This window comes from Hemibagrus wyckioides, linkage group LG07 (assembly GCF_019097595.1).
Source record: "Hemibagrus wyckioides isolate EC202008001 linkage group LG07, SWU_Hwy_1.0, whole genome shotgun sequence".
NCBI classification, from domain to species: domain Eukaryota; kingdom Metazoa; phylum Chordata; class Actinopteri; order Siluriformes; family Bagridae; genus Hemibagrus; species Hemibagrus wyckioides.
In genome coordinates this window covers 3,256,238-3,282,517 of record NC_080716.1, presented here as the reverse complement: position 1 = coordinate 3,282,517, position 26,280 = coordinate 3,256,238, and the positions used below count along the sequence as shown (strand labels likewise).

At 38.9% G+C, this 26,280-nt stretch overlaps 1 protein-coding gene across 1 annotated transcript in view; it reads right to left on the bottom strand.

The window, feature by feature from the left end:
* The window catches only part of spsb4a (splA/ryanodine receptor domain and SOCS box containing 4a), a 31,925-nt gene extending 7,956 nt beyond the window's left edge, over positions 1-23,969 (bottom strand). Inside the window, exons 1-2 of the mRNA XM_058395733.1 lie at positions 23,517-23,969; positions 13,026-13,843 (exon numbers count right to left, since the gene is read on the bottom strand). Of these exons, the coding sequence (XP_058251716.1) occupies positions 13,026-13,731 (706 nt within the window). The 5' untranslated portion in view covers positions 13,732-13,843; positions 23,517-23,969. The remainder of the gene's footprint in view (positions 1-13,025; positions 13,844-23,516) is intronic.
* Between the last annotated feature and the right edge of the window lie 2,311 nt (positions 23,970-26,280).

The following is a 26,280-nucleotide window of genomic DNA, read 5'->3' as shown; positions in this document are numbered from 1 at the left end:
TCCTCAACTCGGATATGCGAAGAGAAGGACTGTGCTGTAATGTTTGTGTGACAATAATAAAGGCTTCTTCTTCTTCTTCTTAACTGACAGGAATTTAATCAGTGAACAATTTCAACAAGAAGTTCATGTTAAAACTATAAATTCCCTGGTTACCCAATTGCACTTGTTGACCCTTACACTGTCCAGTTCCCCTTTAAGTCTGGTCCTAACATCTTCTCATGGAGTTTTTCCTTGTCATCACATATTTCTGTAAAGCTGATTTACTGTTAAAACCGCCAATTAAATATTGTTGAATTCAACCAGATTTGCAGCAGATAATACAATAATTACAACTAACAACATTCCTGCAGTGATATATTGGTAACACTAGACTCTAATTAGACGTTTATTTCAATCATCTCAATATCATATCAAATATCAATATCTAATTTGCTTTGTTTCTTATAGTACATTTATCCGGTCTGCATTTCCTATCCCACTTTTTTTTTTTTCTTAAGGGAAAATATTTGTATTATTAGATACTATTGTCTAACGTGTCTGCCAAATGAAGATCCGGTACCGTTGCTAGTAATTTAAATAAAGCGAATCATGGGAAATCCTGGATGACATGATTCTGAATACGAGGATATTTCCCTTGATTAATTATCGACGTTAATCTCAGACTGCTGATTCTAAGTGGCATAAGCGAGGCTTAAAAAAAAAATCTATATTAAAAAGAAATCTTACAATTATACTGTAATTCTTGAGTGGTAGCCTCATATACGGAATACTAGACAGCTATAATAACAGCGTATTTGACACCGCCAACACAGAAATGGTGTGAGTGGGTGTTTCTTTTTTTTTTTTTTTCCAGGAAAGCCACAATTTCAAAAAGCCATCATCTACTCTTTCCACACATGTACACACACACACACACACACACTTGGCTATGGATTGAGATAGAAATGTTTTAGATCCAGGTGCTAGCTCTTTCTCTCTCTCTCTCTCTCTCTCTCTCTCTCCTCTATTTCACACACACACAGAAAATAGATAACACAGATGCTGAGATGGGGTTTAAAGTTTACCACACATCCAAACTGAGAATGCAGCATGCTGGGAGATATACAACACATAATATAAGAAAAAAAAAAAAAAAAAAAAGATTGTTTTTTCCATTTTTCTTTGTTTTTTAATTCTTTCATTTTTTAAACAACACTCCTCAGCCTTGTCTCTTCTTCCCTGTTCTCTTGTCTTCCTCTTTTTCATCTTCTCCATATCAAATACCTGATTTCCCCTCCACCCCAGACATGAATCATTTAATTTGAGTTCGATGAGTCATTTAGTCTCACTCCTTTATCCTTCTTGTTTATCCTTCTCCATAGGGGAAGGAATCTAAATTAAGCCTCCACTATTGCCCAGGGAGAGCGCAACACAGTAGGAGCAAAAGCACTGAGGAGGGAGTGGGAAACCTTCAGCCCACACACTCTTTTTTGGCTACATATATCAGATTTACCATGTGACCAAAACCATTTGAAAACATGATAGTTGAATTCTCGAATCTGATCAGTCTAGACATGATAGAGTAGCTTTGTCTTCTGTAAAGCCTCTCTGCCTAAAACAGGTTGATGTTATTTTATGTTGTATAACAAAACATAACAAAACAAAATGCTTAATTGTTGATGTTATGAATTGTCCGTAACATTATTTTGAACCTTCATGGAAGGAACTTTTGGAACATTCAGTGAGTTTTTCCACCTCGGGATAGTCTTCAGGACAGAGGACCTTGAGGTGTCTGATGTTTTTTAATTGTATTAACTTGTATTTAGCTCTTATTTTAGACAATCCACAACATTTAACTGAAATAGAAATCGATAAAAAAAAAGAGTAATAAATAATTTTTTTAAATCATTCCAATATTGATTAATCATTGATTATTTTATACATTTTATGTCTTGCCTTATGTATGCTATATTCAAAGCCGTATTCTAGATAAGTCTATCATTTGTGTCACAAGTTATAAAATGTGAAAATACACACATCCTGCACTTGTACTATTTATTGCAACTCATAAATACTTGAACAGACTTCCTGAAATCCAAAACACTGGCCAAGGTTGTCCCCAAGGTTGTATTCAACATACAGTAAAACACAATCAATAAACTTTTATTTATTTATTTATTTATTTATTTATTTATTTATTTATTTATTTATTTATTTATTTTATAGTATTTATTTGTTTTTTGTTTTGTTTTTTAAAAAAGGAATCTACTATTTTGCGTCGTGTGATCTTGAGCTCAGGTTACTGCTGATGTATAGTTTCGCATGTTCTCGCTCTGTTTATGGCTTTCAGTTTTCTTCCCACCTCACAAAACCTTGTTGGAAAATGAACTCGCTACTCCAAATTGCCTCTAGGTGTGAGTAAGTGTGTGAATGTGTTTGAGCATGACGCCTTGCCAGGGTGTAGTCCCATCTCACGTCATTTCCAATCCAAGTGACTGCATGTTGTGCTACCAGTGAAGTTATGAAATTTCCATTTAATATCAGTCGCTGTTTTCACATTCAGTTCTAATTCATTTGTTAAAATGTCATGAAAAACTAGTAACTGGTTGCCCAGGCTAGTGATTTGTCCACCGCTGAGATTGTAATCTTATATTTAATTCAAGTTTATTTCTAACAATGGATATTGTCCTGGAGCATTGTCCAGAAACAAGTTCAGAATATTCATGGTAAAATTTTACATTTAATATATTCATATATTCATTTTCAGCGATCAAGCCAGATCTGACAGTGGTGAGGAAAAAAAAAAAAAATCTCCTTGAGAACATATGAGGAAGAAACAAGATTCAAAATGGAATCCATCCTCATCTGAGTGAAACTGGATAGTGTGATTGTAAATAATTTCCGTTCTATAACTGTACACTATATAGTCAAGTGTCACTGTGTAACCAGGAGCTTTTGTACACAACTTATAAATAGGTAATTTCTGAATACATTACAGTTTTAGCATGAATCCTTATCTATTGAAGATATCAAACGTTAAATGATGGAGGCCTGGCAACAAAACTGATTTTAACTTATTTTATATTGTATCTACCATATTGTCTAAAATGTAGCTAGTTACTTACAAAGAAGCTTACAATTATGGAATTTATCATGCTCAGAAATTTTAGAAAATAAAAGAATTTCGTTAGGATATGTAAGGTCTTTTTACAAATAAGAAATTTGAAAATGACATTTTAGATCTTTAAAAAGAAAAAGAAAAGACAAGACAAAAAAAAAAACAAGGTTGCTAAAGGTGTTATTTTACAGTTATATCTCAGTGATAAAAAAAGATCTTCAATGGCCGTGAAATTGCACTTTTCATCCACTTTCTTCCAAACCTCCACCTCTCCCACAGGCACCAACTTTTATGTTCCATATTTCAGAATTAACCACAATGGTCAAAAATGGTTAGAAATATGCAAGCTAATGAGCTAGACAGTTCAAAGCCTTCTAACTTACATCATGCCCTTTTTAACATTAACAACTCTTAGAAGGAAAAAAAAAGTTGACTTTAGGTCACAATTGGTTCAGGTATTAAAACAGCAGATATTATTGTATATTCATTTGGAATTCCCGAAGCTATATATATATATTTTCTAGATGGCAGTTCAAGTATTTTGCACCAGCAGCTTGTCTGGAATTGTAATCTAGAGATTGATCTGAAGATTTCGCTTCTTCATACCATTCTTAGTGTATTTTTCTGGTGGTACTAATGCACTGGTTTCCACAAAAAAATGAAAACAACTAAACTGGATGTCGGATGCCAAAATTCAATGTTCAAGTGTTCAAGGTTCCACTATGCTACATTACACACTGTTTCCTGTCTGTGGTAACATTACTGCTGTTTATATTGTCTCATAATTTTATAAGTATTAAGCCAGATGTAGCAATGTTAACTAAAGATGTGTGTAATGTACCTGCTCTGTGTGAGAAGTTTGAAAGAACAAAATCTCCACACTGAAAAGTCACCTGAGAAAACGCAATCTGATTCACTTCGCTGTTTTTAGCTCTTGGTTTCCCCAGGGCAGGTGACACACTAAATTGCCCTTTATTTCTACAGCCATAAACCTTCTTAAAGGTCAAACATTTTGCAGTAATCAAATTTTTTGAGAAGCTGGGTGGCCAGTTGGGATCAAGTTGCTTGTCATTACTGATAAACTCTAGCCTGGTAGATTCTAGAGAACTTAATGACAATGAATGAAGATCCCAATAAAGCATATTGTTGTTGTTGTTGTTGTTATTATTATTATTATTATTATTATTATTATTAATCTTTCTAAAGATTTTTCAGAGTATAAAACCAAACCAATTACCATCAAATTACTCATGGGACTCTTGCCCTCAATCCAAAATATGTTGACGTTTGTAAATAAAAAATGCCAATAAAATGCCAATCAAATCCTTGTGGCCAGAGATTAGTTTATTCAGATCTATCCCAGGACTGCTTGAATCGACTCATGGTTCATAAACATAGCTCTGAGGAAGTATTTAAAGATTCTAGTATGGTCACATATAAAGAGTTTAGTCGCATTCAAATGACATTTTCTCAAAATCTGTATGTTGGATTTAGCTGAAAATTAGTGTACAGCATCTTTGTTCCATTCTCTAAGAGTATTTCTAATTATGAGCAGGTTGACGAAAGAAACTGGCAACCATCAAATGTCAGGAGGCAGGTTATAGGGTTAGATTTGTGGTTTCTGTGTTGTAGCCTGCATGGAAGGGTGGCACAGTGGTGCAAAATGGATTGCAATGGCATTTCCACCTCACTGCTCAAGGGTATTTGATCTGGATCCAGATTTTTATTTATATTACCTGTTAGACCTAGTAGCGTGTTATGTGGATGATCTTGTTGATCAAACTGATTGATGATTTTCCATTCTAAACTTGCTAGGGCTTATGTTTTCCATAAAAATGATTAATGGAGTTGTGGATAGGAAAATATTAAATCAAGCTAAGACCATTCCTAATGACATAATCCAGTGATGACAACAGAGTAACTGAGGACCGTATTTTGATTGAGATACATCCAAAAGAAAAACGCAATGTTTCAGCAAAGTCTGTAGTCTGGAAACAGAAAATTTAATTTTTTTCCCAAGCTGTCACAATCAGAATAATTTGTGATTATAGAATTCCATGAGTCAGTTGGTCAGCTAGCTGTTATTGAATAAACATGATCTGGTTGAGTTTTTTAATGTACTAAAGGTAATGACAAGTGATTTTCTAAACTCCAGCCAAGGTTTCTTTTCAACTCCAATGTTTCCCAGCTACCTTTGAAAGATGTGGCTCTTGAGGCAGCTGCTTTCCAAATCCCTTCAAGCATGACAGTCCATCTTAATTCAGCAGGCAGGACAATAAGACAGAGGCTTGGTCGTTGAAAGGACCGTGTCCGATGAACCAAAAACAATTTTGAGCCCAGATATTGGACAAACCAATTGGGAAAGAAGAAAAAGCTGTTTTCTGCACTATAGGGAGAGATATTCAAGGGATTGGAAAGAGCTGGTTCACCTAGATTGCAGATCATGTAGCAGGAGGCGAGGCAGAGCAAGAATCAATCAGACAGCAGAGAAAGAGAGAGAGACTGGCGCCCAGTAGTAAACAGTAAGCCCGTTAGGCCCTTCATTGATTCATTAGTTCTTGATCTACTGTTTCATTTCCATCTCCCCATCAGTAGCACAAAGCTTTTAAGGACAAATGCTGATTCGCTGAAAATCTTTAGCTGAAGCGGAGGAAGGCGAGGAAGCCAAAGCTGACAGAGCAGATGTCTCTCTATCAGAATTCCCACGCTATCGCTCCCACTAAACACTAGAAGGCGTGAAGTTAAATTTGGACCAAGAGATGGAGAGTTGCAAAAAAAAAAACAACACACACACAAAAAAAAACTTCTGCAATAAGTTTCCTCTCTGCAGTCGCATTAGCTCAGTTGCGATTCGTTTAAATGACTCCTCGGACGTATTTGGATGTTCTTTTATATTCTCAACTCGTGTAGCTCTAAACAAACGCCGTCAAGCTTAACATTCCCTCCTCAAATCACCATCAATTATTTAAAGTTGATAGTCTTATTCCTGAACACACATTACAGGAGCGTTTTAATAGCCCAAGTGAAGTCCTGCTAGACCAAACCCAGTCCAGAAGGAATTTCACAACAAATTGCAGGTTAGATCCAAAAAGCTGAATCAATAATGGGTTTATAGATTGCTACAGGCAGTAAGCCTCTGTTGTCAACACTGAGAGCGAAGCACGTTCTGTACAACTCAATATCAGGTAGACAGCTCAGCGGATACGCCGGCTTCCCTCGACGTTAGCAGTTGTCACAGTTCCTTTCATTACCTCCCACTTAATGTAACATTCTTTTTCAGTCTCTGTTCATTTTTATGTGTGTCCTTGGGACCCATTTTTGGGCAATTATTATGAAATGAATTAGAAGAGATAGGGAATAAATATATTATAAATATGTATTGAGCTCTCATTCACATTCAAGTGAATGAAATGAAATCAATTCAGTGGGATAATCTGTTTTTTTTTTTTTTTTGTGGTAAAAACAAACAGAAATGTAGAGTTCAGAGAACTGATGAGTAGTGAAATGTTTCGATCTAACAAGAAAGAAGTCCAGATGACATGACTCAACTTCCAGATAAGCTCACCTGGATGACTGAGAATCTTCAAAGATATAAAGGACTAAAGAACTACTGTTGTGTTCAATTAACTCGATATTTACAACCACTGACTATAAAAAAAAAACAAACAAAAATACTCCACTTTAATTTGGAATTTCTACTCGGAAAGTTGGGAATGTTTCTTCCATCGTTTGTGTCAACAAACTATCACCTCACTACTGTAAATGAGTTTATATTTGGATTTACTGTAGATCAGTCAGCAAAGACACAATAGTTGGTCAAATTAGTAGCACTGTAGAAAGTAAACGTAAACTCATGATTGTTAAACGTAAAGTGTTAGCTGGAATTTGCTTGAATTGAGAATACACAAACTAATCTAGAACTCATTCGCTCATGAAAACCAAATTTTTCCCTTCAAAAAAATGTCAGAAAACTAATAAACGTATTCACGTCAGCGCTCCGGCACAGCTTTGACGTGATTTGAAAAGGTTCGTACTGTGAAAGTTGTTCGATTCCACATCCCACACCAGGGCCTGTTCCATTGCTTTCAACAATCGACGCTTGCCTCGGCTTTGTTTCCTCTGTAACGGAGAAATAAAGCTGACGTGCCGACTGAAACGACAGCTCATAAACTGATGCATGTGTATACACCCCCAAAAACAACTGCTGCTGGTGGTGGAGCAGATTTTCGATTTGAAGTGCATTTCATTCTCAACATGCTTCACTACAATGTAATCTGTTGCCGTTACACAGAAGTCCAAGAAGGGGTTCAATACAGAGAATTATAGCGTGACACTTTTGTTCTAGCAAAGCACTCTTTTTCCCATTAACATTCCTCTCCTTTTCTTTCTCTCTTTTCTTGACCGGATGGTATTTTCTGTGTGTGTGTGTGTGGTAGAGTGAGGACAGATGTAACAGCTGTACACGACAAAGTGGAACTACAGCTGTGCAGTGTTAAACGAAATCCGACCCAACCGCATAATCCTCTAATAATAAGCCCTCAATTAGCATGCAGACGCTTTTCCTCGAACGCCAGACTTTCCTAACGTATTTTTTCCTCCAACGTGCTTCTATTTTTCAGCTTTTGTCTCCATTACTTGCAGGTTCAGTCGCTTCACTTCCACTCCACCTCATTTATAGACTTCAAAAGCAAAAACTGCCAATGAAACAGGTGAGCAAACAAACGTGAGGTGTGCCATTCAAGCAGGAAATAAAAGACTGCAGACAAAAAAATAGGCTGCATGTCCTGAAGGTGAATCGGGGTAAAAAATACTTACTTGAAACATCATCCGTTCGATGTCTGTTTTGTGTCCTACAACATTCACTCAACCCTGTTACATAAACACACTCACCCCAACGAAAGATTTGGTATATTCCATAATTATGTCAGCTCAGATTTTTCAAAGAAATTCTATAGTTTTTATTTTCTGAAAATGTGTGCTGTTGTACTAATATTGTAACAAACAATTCTTAATGTCATTAAGTCATTAGTATTAGTATTAGATGCTAGATATGCTAGTGAGGATTTTGTATATTTGCCCATTGAAAAAAACAAACAAACATGAAATGCATTATCAGTAAAGGTTGTAAAAATGAGATTTTGATTATATTATATTTATGCTTTCTTAAATATAAAATTACAAGCACTAAATGGCAATGCAATCACATGCAGTCCTAAATGACAAACCAATTAAAAGACCCCTGCAGATTTCTCTGTGTAAACACATATGATCAATACCGGCTACTCTGCTTCTCTGCTACTGAGGGATACATACTGAGCGATCGTACATCTATACACACTTTTAATATTTAATCCTGATGCTTAGCCTTGCACGAGGTTGTGTATTTTTTTTTCACTGCACATAACGGCATAAGACTCTGTAATATGATTAAAACTTCCTACTGAAGATTAACAATGAGGTTATTTTTGCTTAGGATTTATTACACTACTAGTGGAATTCAATACTTGCTGAATCCCCAATCCTCACCACACACACACACACACACACTTGAGCTCCTTATAGCTAGACGTAGTCCATTGTAGCACAAAATGGTGAACGAATGATTGACCCCTAGAGCAGGCTTCCATTACAACATGTGCTTGAGTAAATCTTTTACGTATATTAATACAAATGTTAAACTAAACACTCTCAAGAAGATGCTCAGAACCCGGCTCAAACTGGAATATTAAAGCGAATACTAATTGTCTGACACTGCTGGGCCGGAATTTCTCAGTCTATCTAGATATCACGACAGCAATTATCTCTCTGACGCTCGTCTACCTGCCGCTGTCTCGTGTCATTTCTTTCTGCCTCTGTCACCTCATTTATTCTCTTTTCTATCTCACATCCCTCATTGCCTGCTGGATGAAGGATGTGTACCGCTGGGGCATATGCCATTGTTTAAAGAATTCGAAATGGTCCTAATTAGAGAATGTAGTAGGTGTGTAACTCTGTGATTTGTGTTTCTATGCATGAAATATAAAAAATCTCATCGATACCTTGCTATAACAGGAAAGCATGTCACGTTATTAAGCGGAAAGGTCACGTCGTTATGTGAAACATCGTTAGCGTCACGTCGTTATGCGAAAATATCGTTAATACAAGAAAAATGTTACATTATTAGGTGGAAATATTATTCTGACCAGAATAGGTCACGTTGTTACAAGAAATACATTGAATTATTGCATGAAAATATCACGTTATTACGAGAAAAGATCAAGCTTTATTATGTGAAAAACACGGAGTTATTATGAGAAAAATATTACATTATTACATATTGTTATGTAAAAATTGTGTGTTATACTGATAAAACTTCATAATTGTGTACATAATTATGTAAAAATATGTTCTTAGGAGGAAAAAGGGGTGGCTCAGTGGTAGGTTTCTTGCCTACCATGTGGAAGGCCCTGGTTTGATTCCCAGCCAATGCCCAAACCCAAGCCACTGGATTCAGTGCTGGTCCCAAGTCTGGTTAAAATGGGAGGATTGCGTCAGGAAGGGCATCCAGCATAAAACCTGTGCCAAAGTTGTTGTACGGGCCACTTGGTCCGCTGTGGTGACCCCTCACACACAGGGAGCAGCCGAAAGATCAACAACATGTTATTATGAGAAAAGATCACATTAGAATGAAAAACACATCATGTTATTGTGAGAAAAATATATATTATTACATGAAAATATCATGTTATTACAAGATATACATTGTGTTTTTGCAAAATATGAGACTCTTATGTGAAAATATCACGTTATTATGAGAAAACTTTGACATTATTACGTGAAAAGATTTGACATTATTACGAGAAATAATTGACATTATTACGTGTAAATTTGATGTTATTACGAAAAAATTGACATTATTATGTGAAAAGTTAATGTTATGACGAGAAAACAACAGGTTAGTTATACTTCAACGAAGATGCCAAAGACGTTAAACATGGTCGTGTCAAACCGCTTCACAAATCTCAAAAATTTGCAGTACGACTGGCTAGAAGATGTCCGGCTTGGACGGATGTTCAGCTAGAAGGTTACGTTAATGAGCTTGTTCTAATATTATTGTCTTACACAGATTTGAAGATTTGTCCAGATATGTGTGTAGCCACAAGACCTTATCATAAAGGTTAAACAGCCAGTTTAAATTAGTATTCTGTACTTTCACGGACTGTGACAAAGACTCCGGGAGTTATACAGACAGCACGAATCCCATGCCAATCGATCATAATTACTACAATCATCTGCTGGTAATGTTACTTAACAGACATCCAGTCCAAATAGTGCTTTAGTCAGTGCACCCCACTGGGTTCCCAGTGCCACGGTGGGAGCGTTGTGGTTGGGTGTGCTGCATTTGCTGCTTTTCATTTGCAATCATTATACATAGCTGTAATAAATTAACTGCTAGTACTACAGAGCTACTGCTTTGTACACACACACACACACACACAATGTCTGATGACACACAAATCATCTCTCCCACACTCCGTCTGTGCTTCTCCAGCTTCACATAATCAGGGTTTTCAGACATGCTACACACACACACACACACACACACACTAATCTGCATTTTAGCATTCCAGCAAAATTATTCTTACACATAATCTCTTCCTCTCACATTACAGTACTTCTCTCTCACTCTCTCTCTCTCTCTCTGTGTGTGTGAACAGCTTTGTAATAATGCATGTCATGCAAAATGTCCTGGCTCTAATGCATTATCTCTCACATTTTAGTGCTTAATGTAGTTCTCGAAAACCCAGCTACAAAATCCAACACTGATTCAATTGTCTTTTTTGTTGTTGTTCTTGTGTAAATTGCGTGAACTGTTTATTAAAGGTGTGTTAGAAACTTAGATTCCGTTTAAAAAGCAGCCTCATATGGATTAAACACTGATAAATACAATATTTATTGGCTTATCATGTGGCAGGAGAGCAGGACCTACAATCTTGGAGCATGGAGAAGAGTTAATAACAGTGGTTGCCAAATTGGGGAAAAATTGCAAGTGAAAGTGCAGACAGTGATGTACAAAACCATTTCTTTTGTAAAATATGTTACAACGTTTGAGAAATGGATTACAGTGCAGAACTGTCCACGACACTCACCTTGTTTCCCATCAAAAGCTAAAAAGCTAGGTTTCTTTTTTCTTTTTTTTCCAATGGTGAAAATTATGGGGATGGTTTCTTGTGGGTGGTTTTTGACATGTAGTTAGTCTGGGAATGTTGCTGAAACCTGGCAACCCTGGCTAACACACCTGCTGTATCATAAACAGTTGTACAAAATCTAAATCCGTTCAAAATGAGCTGCTAGACAATATCCTGGATGACTGGATTTTGTCACTCATCTCTTACCTGCCTGTTAAGAGGTTACATTTACTTTACAGTAGGTTAAGTATTGATGGACTCTTGTCTTGATTTTGTTTGACGCTATGATATTACTCGGGTTGCGCTGCCTCACCAAAGTCTATAGTCCTGTCATCAAGAGAAATCTGATTGGCATGTATGTATTACGTTCTGATGGACAGTCATTATTTGCCAACAAATAGCAATCTGTCTTTCTCCCCCTACATCTTGTCACAAACGATGGGAAGAAAAAGCTCCACTGCTTTCATCGACTAAAAAAAAGAGAAGGAATAAGTTTCTGCATTCCTTCTTTCTCGTTTCTAAGGCTGAACGGATCGTTCTTTCCCTTCACATAAAACCAGACTCTTAAACAAAGCTCTGATGAGGTTTGAGACTTCTTAGGCTGCACGCTGAGTTCTCCCATTACAATTTGCATCGGATCCCTTTGTGTTAAATCAACCGTAACTACTTTCAACTTTAAATGGTGCGCTGGTTGTTCTCAGCTGTGGCACTATGGAGGCAATACACAAAAGAGAAGGACTCGAGGAAAACGATAGGCCAAGTGAGCTTAATAGGACAAAAAGCCATTTTAAAGTTGTCATCGTAGCATTAAGCTCATTATGGGGGTCTATTTTTGGTGTTTGGAAATGCCACCACGATGTCAGGTGACACATTAATAATAACTTCTCTTTACATTCTGGTGCATGATTACGAGAAATCTTGTATAATGTTCAAGGTTTTCTTTTTTTAATAGACCACCTTCAGTGTACAGTCAGAGAGACAGTTTACAGATGTATGGTAATTATTAGCACAGATAATATCACTAGGAGTGGGTGTCCTGCGAGAATCAACTCAAGGCCACAGAGCCTTAAGTAAACAACTTCAACTGCACTTTTGTAATCCACCTCATGAAAAACACTTTTTGTGTGAATTAGATGAAGCAATTAATCCAGACTGCTAAATCCAGACTGTTCTTATGAGACATGATTCACAAAGGTGAAACAGCTTCGAACAGTCTTGCTAAGTCAACAAACTTGTGATCTGCATACAGACGGTTCCCATCTGGCAGAGCCAGATTACCAAAAGTGTTTCAGCACACATCAGATAGGAAACGTACCGTTCTAAATGCAACAAAAGTGGACACATGCTGGTATATGCCCTTCACAGTAGATCCTGGGAACACTGAGCTCAAGGCAGAAACACATCCTGGATGGGATGCCAATCCTTTAAAGGGTACCATGAATACAAAGATTTACAGCTAGGAGGAATTTGGAGTTGCCAATTCACCTACTGCCATGTTTTTAAGAGGTAGGAACAAACCACAGGACTGCCCATGATCAAATCTATGTAAGAAGCAGTGTTAGAAATTAAATGCCATAAGGTAGTCTATAAGCTTTAACTGGGAAAAAATGAATTAAAGAACATTCAGTTTAGTCTACATTTCTGTTTAGTCTGATTTTTAAAATTCCTCAAGTCTAGGTCTTGATCAGGTGTTATATTGGGGAGATACAGAGCAACAGATTTCACCAGAGCCAAAAAAAAGTGTAAATGAAAAGACTTACGATCCAAGCCGTTGATGTAGCGAATGGTGATCTCACAGTGTCCCCATACTGCACTAACGATGGGATATAGCTTCTTTCCCTTGAGCCCTCTGAAGGCCACTCCAAGGTACTGTCCATCCACCATGAAACTAAGTGTCCCCTCATCCATATCCAGCACCACCACCAGGGTGTCAGGAATAACAAAGGCTTCCTCTGGCTCAAGGAAGCTAGGGTAAGTAGGTGCTGATGAAGCTGGTCGGTTTTTGCTGTTGTGGTAGAGCTTGTTGCGGCCCAGGTCCCAGCCCCAGGACTCGTTGTCACTACCTACCAAAGAGGTGTATCCTACTGAATGGAGTGGTGCCTCTGATGTGGCCACGCCCACTACGGCATGGGTGCCTCGCTGTCTGGCGGGCCAATGGATGCGCCAAACATGGAGGCCACGTGTATAACCCACTCGCCCTCGGATGCAGTCTGTACTCTGGGCCACCGGGTGGCGATGGAAAGTCAGCTTGTCATCTTCCTTGATGAAGATATTGAGAGAGCGATCATCTGGGTTCCAAGCATGCTGCAGCTGATTCTCGGAGGACACTGATGGCATATCTAGCAGCAAGTCAAGCCTGGCTGGCTTGAAGAAATCTGGACCTCGGAGTTCTCTCCGTAATGGGCGGTAGGAGGGCTCGCCTCTCACGTCCACCGATTTGATGCTTCCTGAAATCTTCTGGCCCATGGTTCCTCAGTGGGATGTTGGGCAAATTGATTGACTGTTACCTCATCAAATCGCGGGGTGTCAGGCTGGTGTCTGCTGAATCTGGCCAGCAAATGCTAGCTTCACACAAGCCCTAAGAGGGAACACAGACAACACTTGAATTGTATATAAGGACAAACACATACAAAGGTATAGAAACAATTTCATAAAAGATGATGGGGTATGCTGTTATATATAAAATAATCAACTATGGGGTGGTGTCAAGTGGCCTGCCACAAAGTTTTACTACAATGTATATTTCAAGATTACTTAAACATACTTAAACACTAAAATAGTAGAAAAACGTAGGTGCCCCTTACAGCTAGATAAAGCAGGGCTGTACGACAGAACATTTTAGAAATGTAGCCAATTCATATTTAATGAGGCTCTTTTCAGAAGAGCTGTAGCACACAAAAACAAAGCAGGAAGGGAGTAAAGTGGGTAATAAGTTATTTCCACACACCCCCCCTTTTCTCAACTTTAAAGGCTTCAGAGGTGTATGCATTAAATAGCTAGAGAAAGGTCGCGGTTTGCATAAAAGAAAAAGTCACAGAGCTGTTTCCACATTAAAGGCATACTTCATCAAATGATAATGTGGCCAATTAATTCAATTAATCTAGTGGGGATCAGGTAACATGACTGGATTTAACTCTCAAGTGCTAACTGGAAGTGCCTCTGTTGGCCACAAAAGCATTTTGGCCTCCTTTAATGGTCAGGTTGAAATCAAACAAGAGAGAAGAGAGATGATGTACGATTGAGGTAATGATGAAAATGTGTTATAGAGCAGTATGAAGCACTAGCATGCAGGTCCTCCTACAGAGAGTGACGCACTTTCTTTTTCCAGGAATGAGTAGATGCTTCCCGTTCAAAGCAACAAGAAGCTTTTTTTTTCCAAAGGATCCAGCTGGCAACACAACATAACACACACACACACATAGTTTTGTCTTATCTGCATGTTCTATGTACTAATATATATTAATGTCTGGAAATTTGGTCCTCACAATGTTACAAAAACAATGAGACACCATTTTCCCACAAAAAGCGAGAAAAAGATGACAAATATTACATCAACACACACTCTTACTCAGGCTATGATCAAACAGTTCCTGGAAAAAATATGGAAATAAGCAGTGATTCAAATGTAGGCACAATACATGCTCACACACATTGAAAAAAATGTTAATTGTCTATCTTTTTTCTTTTTTTGTGGAGAGCTGTGTCCTCAAAAGGTCAATGCGGCTAAAGAGAGTTGTGTCCTTGACGTGACACTACAAAGATATAAAAACATGCCCATAGAATTATACAGTCATCTAAACACTCGTCACACTGAGGTCACTAAGAGATGAGAATGAATATAAGAGATGACAGGAAGAAGAGTGGCCAGACGTCCAGTCAGGAAACCTGGGTAAATGTTACCAGTAATAAAGGGAAAACAAATGAGGTCATGAGAGACGGAAAAAGGTGGTGGGGGAGGTTCTGAGGAAGGGGTAAACAAATACACAACGGCTGCTGTAGACAATGATTTAAATCAAAGATAATGAAGGTATTGCTACTCTAAATAAATCCTGTGGTAAAAGTTAGAAGTTTAAAATTAGTCACTCAAAATAAAGTAACTTTTAAAGCCTGGGAGTTGATGCATGTAGTAAAAAGTAGAAGAATGATTTTAGCTACTGATAATAAACACTTTTTAACGGGAAACCAAGATTAGCTAAGGCTAACTGCTTTATTCTTAATCTCCCAAATGTTAGCTAGCATGCTAATACCTCTGACAAGGCTAATAGCTATCTATATAGATTATAGTGACAGATATTAGGTTTCAGTGTAGTAGTGCGGTGAGTAGACATATTTTTCTGTTGAAATAGAAACGAGTAAATAGAAGTTAAAAGTATTATGTGAAAGGAAAGTGCAGGAAACAAAGTAATGGAAACAAAAGACTTGTTTCCAGATCAATTCTTTCAATAAAGTCTGGTACAAATGGACATAGATGTATGCAGAAAGCTTTAAGCATTTAGCATTTTCTGAATTTGCAATTAGGACACAACCAATCATTATGCATCAACAGGTTTATCAAGGAAGTGAATGAAGACTTCTGACTTGTTCGAACAAATTCTCGGCCGAAAGTCATCCGGAGGCTGTACAGCGTAAATTGCATCGGTTCTAAACTTGGAGTTAATGAGGCACAACTTACTGATGTTATGACAGTAATAACTACGTTCTAATGTAGCATGAATATGGTCTTTAACCACCCAACTGCATAACACACAGATATTGGGCTTCATTAGTGTCATTGCTTCTTTATAGGACCTCTGTTTTCTTTCGGAAAAATACAGTGGAACCACAGCATACGGATTTAATTCATTCAGGAGGTGAGTTCTTAAAAAGAGGTGTGTAGTTGTGTGTGCATTAGGGATGTACCCGAATACGTAATGTGTTATGTGATGACGTATTTCAAACGCATCAAGGTACAGCAGAACTGCGGCATATGAATTCAGTTTCTTCCGGAGGCGAGTTCTTAAGGTGAAAATTTGTAATGCGAAATGAATTTTCCCATAAGAATGTAAAGGAACATAATCCATTCCAGCACCCAAAAATGTTAGCAATATTTCCTATTCAAAGCATATGTAAACTGTATGGCTGCTTACAAAGAACTGACCAAAGTCAAGCATTCCATGTCAAGGCTCCTCACAGGAAGTCGTTACACCAAGCTTGGGCTGAAAATAGAACAGACCACCCACGCCACCAATCTGTCAACAGAAAAAACCCCGAAAAATCACCTAGCTTTTGAACACATGCCGAAGGCAATGTTGGTATCGTGGGTTTTAAAACAGCTTTTTCTGACTGAAACAAAATCCATAAAACTCGATTCAGATGGCTTCTCTTGGGTTTCCACTTATGCAAACAAGTTTTGATTGGCAACTTAGCCGCCATTTGATTCACTTAGGTTGTTCGGTCATATGCTTTGTATGGCGATGCAAAATTTCAATTCTAAAGGCAAAAATTCATAAGGGAGGGCATACCTATGCTGAGGTTCCGCTGTACCCCTGTAAGACAGCTAAGATACAAAATCTGTGATCTGTACTGATATACGATGCAATGCTATGTTGTTTTCTCTTATTTTATTTGCATTTTCTCGACATTCCAAAAGACTTTGGTTTAAACTAACAGAATGAAAAAGACAAAAAAAAGTTTTGGGATGTGTTGTCATTGTGAAATAGCTTCATCACACCACCTCATTGTTGATTATTTTCCCCATTGTGTTTTAAGTCCTTACATACAATCCCCTGAATATGTATGAACTACTGTATTGGAAATCATTTAGCATAGTGTAATGATCTTGTGCGGTAAGACAGTGTCCCCCTTTATCGAGGATAAATGTGAAATCCCGATGTGAGTGGGGTAACACTGCTTTCTTCCTGAAATACATCAACATAACCTACTTTTATGGCGCGTGGTTAACGCAGTAACGTGCAACACAGACGGAATAAATATTTCAACTGTATTAAAATATAGCAGAATATTGCATATTAAAGTGTGTTGATCTGAACATTTTCCAATTAGCGAATGTGCTGTAAGTTGCACAGATCATGCTGACATTGGCTAGATGTTTTACTTGATCTCTTTCAGATGACAAGAGTGTGAACAGCTGGTGTTGGAGGTGGGTTTGGATTTTAATTATATTGCTGGAGGAGTCTCATATGTCTTTTAGTGGTGTGAGAGCCATGCTCATGGTGGTCAGGTTTGTTTATTAGACAAAGTTCTATTTGTTTACAGGCCAGTAGTTTTGGTGCTTTATAAAGTTGTGTTCAATGGTACATTAATAGGAAAGGAGAAGATGTTCATGGGTATGGCGTGTATACACAGATCTCTGGATATTTTATCTACCTATCTTTTTTGACGAGGCCCAGCTTGGTGGTCTTGAGATTTGATAGATTTTTTACCTATTTGAACAGTCTAGGGTTGGCGTGTGAGAAAATCCAATATCTAGAGACAAAGCTATACAATTTGTCTGGCACTATGGAGGGGATGAATGTGTTGAGCAATCTGTTAAGCAACAATCGATGAACAGCTTTTTCTCACGTAACTGACAGAAGGGATAAGGCGATATGGATGACAGTGAAGATCGCATCATCCCTGGATCTGTTGTGGTGACAGGAAAACCATTTTCTCAGAAAGTACTTGAATGCTGCTGGTCCTACAGTCAATAAAACCAAAGGTTGCTATTTTCTTTGGGACCCTTTGGCAGATCCCCAATGGAAACAACCAGATATTGTTCATGACCTGCAACCTTGCATACTGCCATACTGTATACTGTCCTTGGAGGTTCTATGTATGGTGTAACTGGAACCTTCCACATTTTTCTATTATTAAAAAAAAAAAAACCTTACCTTAGATATTTGTGAGCAAAGATTATGCCTTCAACTACTTGACATCATATGTTAAACTGCAATAAATGTAGAACTCTGAGAACTTTTCCATTATTATGATTCCCATATAGTACAGAAATATAGAAGTTTAACAAGGAAGTGGGTGGAGCTTCAAGCATGGTGCCCCATTGTGGCATTAATCCATTATATATGAACCTGGTTAGCGATGTCATTAAATATGCTCCACCTCTTTGGTCCTACATGGAAACCTTTTGCATGGATATTTTCCCAATGTAGATAAAAATGGTTTGCTATATTTAGAGATAAATTTTTGATATGTTAAACAAATTAGCTAAAGAGCTAAATCAGTTAGCTAGGTAGCTTTAATGAAAGTGCTACTGAGGCAGTTGTTCAATGTGTATAGCAGCCAATCAGAAGAGAGATACAAACAAAAGAAATGGGAGTGTGAGAGTAAAGATTCAAGACCCATAGACTTTTAGATTTAATGCTTCTTGTTCTTGTGAAGCATTTAGAATTATTTCTCTTCATCATGGAATTTGTATCAGTCGTGAAGTTGTCTCGCTAGAGAACTCGTGATATCTGACTAGTGACTAATAGGATGTGGATGTGTTTGTGTAAATTTCTGTATTTTTATACTCGGTTATATCAGGCAAGAGTGAGTCATCCAGGGCATCTGCTCAACCTCAGTGTAAAGCTTAAATTTATTGATCGTTGTTTTGGCTAGCATGCTAACCCTATCTGACTCATGCTTAATGTGTTTGACTGGCTGGAGAACAAACATACACTGATTATATCATGAAAATTCATTTGGGTAATAAAAAGAATACACACATCAGAAACGTGACAAATTTTTTCTTTGCGTTATATTTATGTGTCAGTCGGCCACGCGAGTGCTAACGCATACTCATCTCTGATCACACGCGAGCCTTCAGAGCAGCACGCTGTGAGACGAGAGCCGACACAGCGGTGCTCTCTGAGATCACAGTCAAGCAACCAAGAGGCTTTGTTCTTTCATCTGGTACTCTGCATAATAAAGTTTTTCTTTTGCTTTTAATTCTCATCATGCTTCTGTAATAGAGAAGAAGCATCAGCATTTAATGATATCCTCAAGCCACACACTACTAATTAGTTTGTCAATACAACATTGTTTTCATTACTATTAAGACATATTACTTAAGTGAGTTATGGTTATGTGGTTTGGGATGCTGACCTCTTGTGCCTTAACAAGCCATGAGATTAATCCATGCAAATGAGAAGAAGACATACCCTGTTATATTAAATACTATAATTCAGTGCCTGGAAATGGCAATTTTCTGTCCTAAGGGAACAAAATTCCAAAACTGTATTAGTTAAATCCCTGAGAGTAGGACAGTATCGAGTGTTGGAGTGTTTCTGCATATTCTTTCAGTCTTTTTTTTAATGAGGGTTAAAGGGTAATGACATTTTTTTCTGGAACTCCCACCTCCAGGTTTATTTCATTATAGTTTATTCAGTGTTGGAAAAGAAAGAAGGTTGACTTTATAGAGAGACTGGATGAAGAAAGACTTTCTTTAATTTTATGAATTTTGTTTATGTGTCTCATGGAAACACACTTGGAAGTATTCCCAGAAATATGTCTACCATTTATTTTTCTCATCCATTTTTTTATATATATATTTTTTAAATAATTAGACTCTAAGCCCCTGCTTTTAACACTAAAAGCAAACATACAAAATTAAATTACAATCCATGATCAACTGTCTGTAACCAGGCGTTACTCAGAACACGGGAAACCGCAGCGCAAACAAGGCAGAGAATAATCCTAAGAACAAACCAAGAAGTTGGGCAAAAAGGTCAAACACAGCATAAATCAGGAGAATAACGAGGTTCAGACCTTACACAGTTGTCATGTTTGGCAGTGAATTAAGGTTCTTTGTGTTTTGTAGGACTGAAAAAGAGGTGTGTAGTTGTGTGTGCATTAGGGATGTAACCGAATATGTAATGTGTTATGTGATGGCATATTTCAAACGCATCAAGGTACAGCAGAACTGCGGCATACGAATTTAGTTTGTTCTGGAGGTGAGTTCTTAATGCGAAAATTTGTATTGTGAAACTAATTTTCCCATTAGAAATAATGTAAATGCAGATGATTCGTTCCAGCCGCCCATAAATATTACTAATATTACCAATACGAAGTCGTACCACCAAGAACAGACCACCCATGCCACCAATCTGTCAACAAAAAAACGCTTGGAAAATCATTTAGCTCTTGCACACATGCCGAAAGCAATGTTGGTATCGTGGGTTGACTCTTTCCAAACAGCTTTCACTGCCTGAAAAAAATTCTTAAAATTCGTAAACTCACTTCGGTTGGATTCGCCTGGTTTTCTACTAACACAAATAAGTTTTGAACGGCTCCTAGACATACGTGCAAATTAGCCGGCGTTCACTTCAGTTTGGTTCGTTCGTATGCCGAAAATGCTTCATATGCCGATGCAAATTTCTTGCAGAATTTCAATTCTTAAGGCGAAAATTCATAAGGGAGGGCATTCGTATGCCGAGGTTCCGCTGTATGTAGCTTGTGGGAGAATCTTTAGCTAACTACCTGCTAGGAATTTGTTTAGATTTTGAGCATTTGTTAGAAAAGATCTCAGGCAGGTTGTGGCATTGTCTTACACCTGTAGTGTCGCTGGATGCTCTCACCTCAGGCTGTTGGGGGCAGTTAAAGGGCGGTGAACATAAACTCACCATCTGGTGTTTACACTCCACTTACTGGCTTTATTTGATTTGAAGATCTCTCTCTCTCTCTCTCTCTCTCTCTCTCTAACTCGCCATCCTCTCCCACTTTCAAGATAGCTATACTATCATTCCTGCAGTCCCTCTCTCTCTCTCAGTCCCTCTCAGTCCCTCTCTCTCTCTCTCTCTATATATATATATATATATATACCCCCTGAATTAAACACCCCCCTCCCCACACACACTCTGTCCTCTAAGACAAACTGTTGCCACCATACAGACATATACAGTCACTGTGTGACCAATATGCACCATCCCAATAGCAGGCATCTGTTCTGCCAGGTGGTGGTGGTGGTTTTTTCTCACTTAGAATGTTCTGGAAGCGGCAGGAGAGGCCTGGCCAGGCACAGTTCCTCTTTCCGTCGCAGGTTATTAAAAAAAGAGATGATTTATAGCAGCTTTAAACTGCGACACGTGCGATTCTCTGGTGAGATGACACACAGACGGAGGTGAGGACGTCGGAGGTTGTCAAATCCAAACTCGGTCGGGGGTAAATGAAGTTCAGCCAGGACAAACACGAATCTAGAGGTAGGAAATTGGATTACCCGCATCAACAGTTCTCAAGTAAACATTCTCGTCCGCTGACCACGCCCAGAAAAGATTTTGCTGAAAGATTTCTTTGATCAATACCCAGACTGTTGAGATCACAGAAAGTTTTGAAAGAATCTCTAGCTGTAAAGACATTGTTCAATCAAAGGGGGATTCCATGACTAAGGTGTAATTTCTGTTGTAATCAACCTCATTGTTCACAGTGATTGTTTGCAAATGAGCTGTGTAGGATTAGCAAAAACAGCGACAAAATGTTAACTAGCATCCTTGATTAGAGAACTAATCAGTTTCTTTCTATCCTCTTCAGGAAATTCACTTTGGTGGTCCCTGTCAAGTGAATAGGCCATCGTATGGACTACACTGAGTAACTGTATACCTATGAAGTAGGTAGATGAGATTAAATAACCACTTAGTGTACGTATTGTATGTCCACTACAATACTGCAGTAAATCAAGGTGTTTCTGGAGACTCATGACGACGTTTTGCTAACGGTCCGGTGGTAGCTCAAGTGGTTAAGGATCTGGGTTGTTGACTGGAAGATCAGGGTTCACGCCCCAGCATTGCCAAGCTGCTACTGTTGGGCCCTTGAGCAAGGCCCCCAACCCACCCTGCTCCAGGATGGAATATACGAAGAAAGAATTTCACTGTGCGGTAATGTATATGTAACAAATAAAGACAACTTAACAATATATGTAAAGCAAAAGTGGCTCAACAGTCCTCTTGAATAGTTGTTTTCTGCTTTAAAATAGCATTGTGTTTTGTATTTTTTTAAGTATTGTGTTTCAAAACTGGGAGTTATTCCTCTAATAACACAACAGTGTTATTACTCAACACCTTCTGACCAATCACATTTGAGAATTCAGCATAAATGAAAATATACAAAAAGGAAATCTAAAACACACACACATATATATATATTTACTCAAGAGTTTCAAGAGAAACCGTTCAGCCATGTGAAGACCGTGTGTTATTCTAGTGAGACGCTATAGTGTGTCAAAGGGGAGTGTGTGAGAGAGAGAGAGAATGTTTGAAGGCTAGGCAGTCTGACAACTGCAAGGGTCCATGCACACACTCACACACAGACACATAAACATACACTGAACCAGCACTGTCGCTATAATTCAACCTAAAAGACACTGGAACAATTTGACACACATTAGGGGTCGTTCTTGGGCGCAGCTGAGGCCAAATGTGTCTCAGGGGGACAGCTCCTGTGTCCAGTGCTTACACAGATATAGATGTGTTTTCCATCCAGAAGTGCAGGCTGGGGGTCACACACACACACACACACACACACATATCCAAAAGTGTGCTCGTCCCAGCCAGACTCTCTCTCTCTCGCTCTCTCTCTCTCACACACACACGCTACACTACCATCTGGAGTTAGCTTCACTACTTCAACTCTTAGCTAATATAAACACATTCCTATGCTGGCAACTGGCAGCCACAAACACACAGAGCTGAGAGAACATACCCTCTCACACACACACACACAAACACATTGAGAACACATTCAAATCTCATTACAAAGGTGGTCCTTTTCCAAAACGAAAAAAAAAAAATTAAACAAGCCAATGCTGGGACATGTACAAGACAGGAGAAAGACTCAACAGACGGCAGGTGACGCATGGAGAGCCGCCGATCAAGCCACGGGTCTTGCACTCTTTCTCTAATCACTTTATCTTATCAAGCTGAAGCAGCTGAGAAAACGGCTCTCACACACACACACACACACACCTGGTCCTATCAGCAGTTCTTTCTGCCTTGACCAGCTATACTGTCCTACTATATGAGCATTTAACACTCTTAAGGTTCCAAACATCGCTGAGAAAAAACGAGACATTATTCCTATTGGCCAGAAGCCTTCCTTCCGTTAGAGGAATTAAAGTCAACATAGAAACACATTAAGAAAGGGAAAGACTTGAGAAGGTGTGAAGAGGAAACACTGGTGTCTTCCCGAAACTCCCAGACACACGTTAAAACAAATACAGGTCCCCAGTTTCCTGTATTTAAACATACACACAAAGACACATACATACATATATACACAACGCTTACTGTTGTGGAAGTCCTGTCCGGAGTAGTTCACTTTTGTCCCCACGCACGGGACACGGCGTAACGGAGAAACAAAGCACGGCGAATAAAAGGAAATCCAAGGAAAGAAAAAAGCTCCTCTGCATTGAAAAGGACACACTGCCTCTCCCTTCCCTTTCTTTCTCCCTACCCCGCTGAGGCAAAAGAGAAAAGAAGCTTCTCCCCTGAGATGTCACCCCCCCCTTCTGTTCTTCTGCAACCCCCTCCTTGGGGCTAATCTGTCCCGTTCAAGCTGGGAAAGTCCAACTCCTCTTGTTCAATCAGCCCACGGGTGAAGAGGACGAGGCAGAGAGAGGGAGAACGAGGAAAGGTAGATGGTGTAGGAACGCAGCAGCGCGAGAGCTGCCTCATGGTGAAAAGCGATCCTCTGTTCTTGTCAAGTAGAGACAGGGAGTGAAAGGACAGAAGAAGAGAAAGAAGCGAGAGAGAAAGAGAGAGAGAGAGAGAGAGAACGCCCCTTGCCCCACCCCCAACTCTCACACTCTGCCTTTCTTGGCCAATCAGAAAGCCAGAAAGATACACAGGGAGCAGAACAAGAACACACACGCTTCACTAATTTGGTACTCACCACTCGACTATGAATGTAAAAGGCGCATCTTTTGTTTTCTTTTCTTTCTTTAACCGTCTCCATTTACATTTCTTACGTTAATACTCCTGAGAGAATTTCAGAGCTAAAATTCGCTAAGGTATAACTTCCAGAAAGTTCCTTGCTAACGAAGAAGGAATGGTGGCAGCAGTTAACTTTAGAGGCGCAACCATAAATGATTCGTTTACAGCTTTAAACAAGGCAGTTAACACTGGTTGTACTTTGTTTTGTCAATGTTTCTAGGCAAACGAGGCATAATGTGAAATAGCTAATCAGACTAGAACTCACTTTCCACTTTCTTTGCTAATGCTTTTTTTTTTTCATCCGTTTATCATCACTGTTCATCATTTTCTTTTTTTAAATACGTCCCTCTCTTCAACACCTACGACTCATTACATCTTTAAAACACACTTTGTAGCCTCCTGCTGAGTGTGTGTACACTCACAGAATGATATGTGCTTCCTGTCCACTTCCTCCCAACAGAAAGACAGACTGCGAACGAGTGAAAAAGAGCGATGTTGCTTTTTTCACATCTTTCTACCAGAAGCTGACCCTCTTTCCTCAACTCCACTAAACTCAATCACCCTTTTCAGACCGCCTGGTATGAAAGAAAGGCTGTAACACTCAAACACACACACATTTCCAGCCGCAGACACATTAAAAAACTCTTACGTCCTTCAAAACGTGCGAGCTGGTCACTGCGGTTCTAAAAATAAGCCGGGTTCAATAGACGAACCGCTAATCGTCGCGCTGTGAGGAAGTTGGGATGGTTTTTCACATCATAAAACTACAAAAAAGATCAAGTGGCATGGTTGGGAAAATGAATCGTTTCCAGGCCTACTCTATTAACTCAACGGAAATCTCATAAATACTTAATTTGACCATGCGTAATTTATTTTCCTGTATATCAACTAATAAAAACGGTTATAGAGGAAGCAACTTATATTTGAATTGAGAGTTGTATCTCTCATAGTTTAACTCCATCCTTTCTTGACCATGCAGGCTGTAAATTGCCCCTTGTTTTCTGCTTGAGGGCATTTTAACACTTTAGGAGCAGCATGTGGTGGAGAAAGAGGGGGGAAAAAAGGGTGGAGGGAGAAGGAGGGTTAATCTGATGGACAAAAGGAGTCCTCAGAAACCCCACACACTGTTAAAGATAAGGGGCCTTTGGAGCGATCCAAATTTGGGTGGGTTTTGGGGGTGGAAGGGGTTTTAGAGCAGAGAAAGACCTTCTGGCAAAGCACGTGTCACAAATAAAGTCAGCCAATTGTCCACAGTGAAGGGATGGAGCTGGGGGATGGAGGGATGGAGAGCTTGGGGGGAGGAGCACAGAGGTAGTGAAAGAAAAGAGAGGGGGGTATGCTCATCTGGACAACGTCAAATAGCCAGCACAGATGGTGTACACACAAGCAGCGATGGACAGGCAGGTCAGGAAGTGAGCGGATGGGTGACAAATCTGTTCGCCTCGCTGTCTGGTTTATGTACAGCGTACGAGTTATACACATGGGGAATGTTGGTACTGTAGGGTTCATGCTCTTCTTTTGTCAGGGTGTGACAGGATACAAATCACTGCTACATCTTATTAGAAATGATATTGTGTGTGTGTGGACCAATCACAATGCTTCATTACAACATAGAAAAAAAGGCATACTTGATACATATTTGGCACTGATAACACATTTGTATGCACACACACACACACACACACACTAAGAGTGGGGTGTACTGCAAGCCATTGTACTCTAAATGACACTAGCATATAGGGGATTAAAAGAACATAGTAGAGAAGAACAATTTGTTGTATTGAACCACCCTTTAAATGATCGTTTGAATATATTTTTAAAACTGTTAAAGGATCAGTGGATTATCTGACACAAAGACACTCCTCTTTTTATGTGTGTCTGACTGGGGATGGAATAATCCATACAGTGAGCCCTGGAGATGAGGGGGAGGGGAAATAGCAGGGGCATGCTGCATCACACACCGAAGAGAAAGCTGTGTATACACACACACACACACACACAGTTTTAAAACAAGTTTCTTTGTACATCAGCATCTCCATAGATACAAACACACACACACACCTGACTGGAAACGGAGGGAACAGACAGGAGACGAAACAATCTCCAGGCAAACAATAAA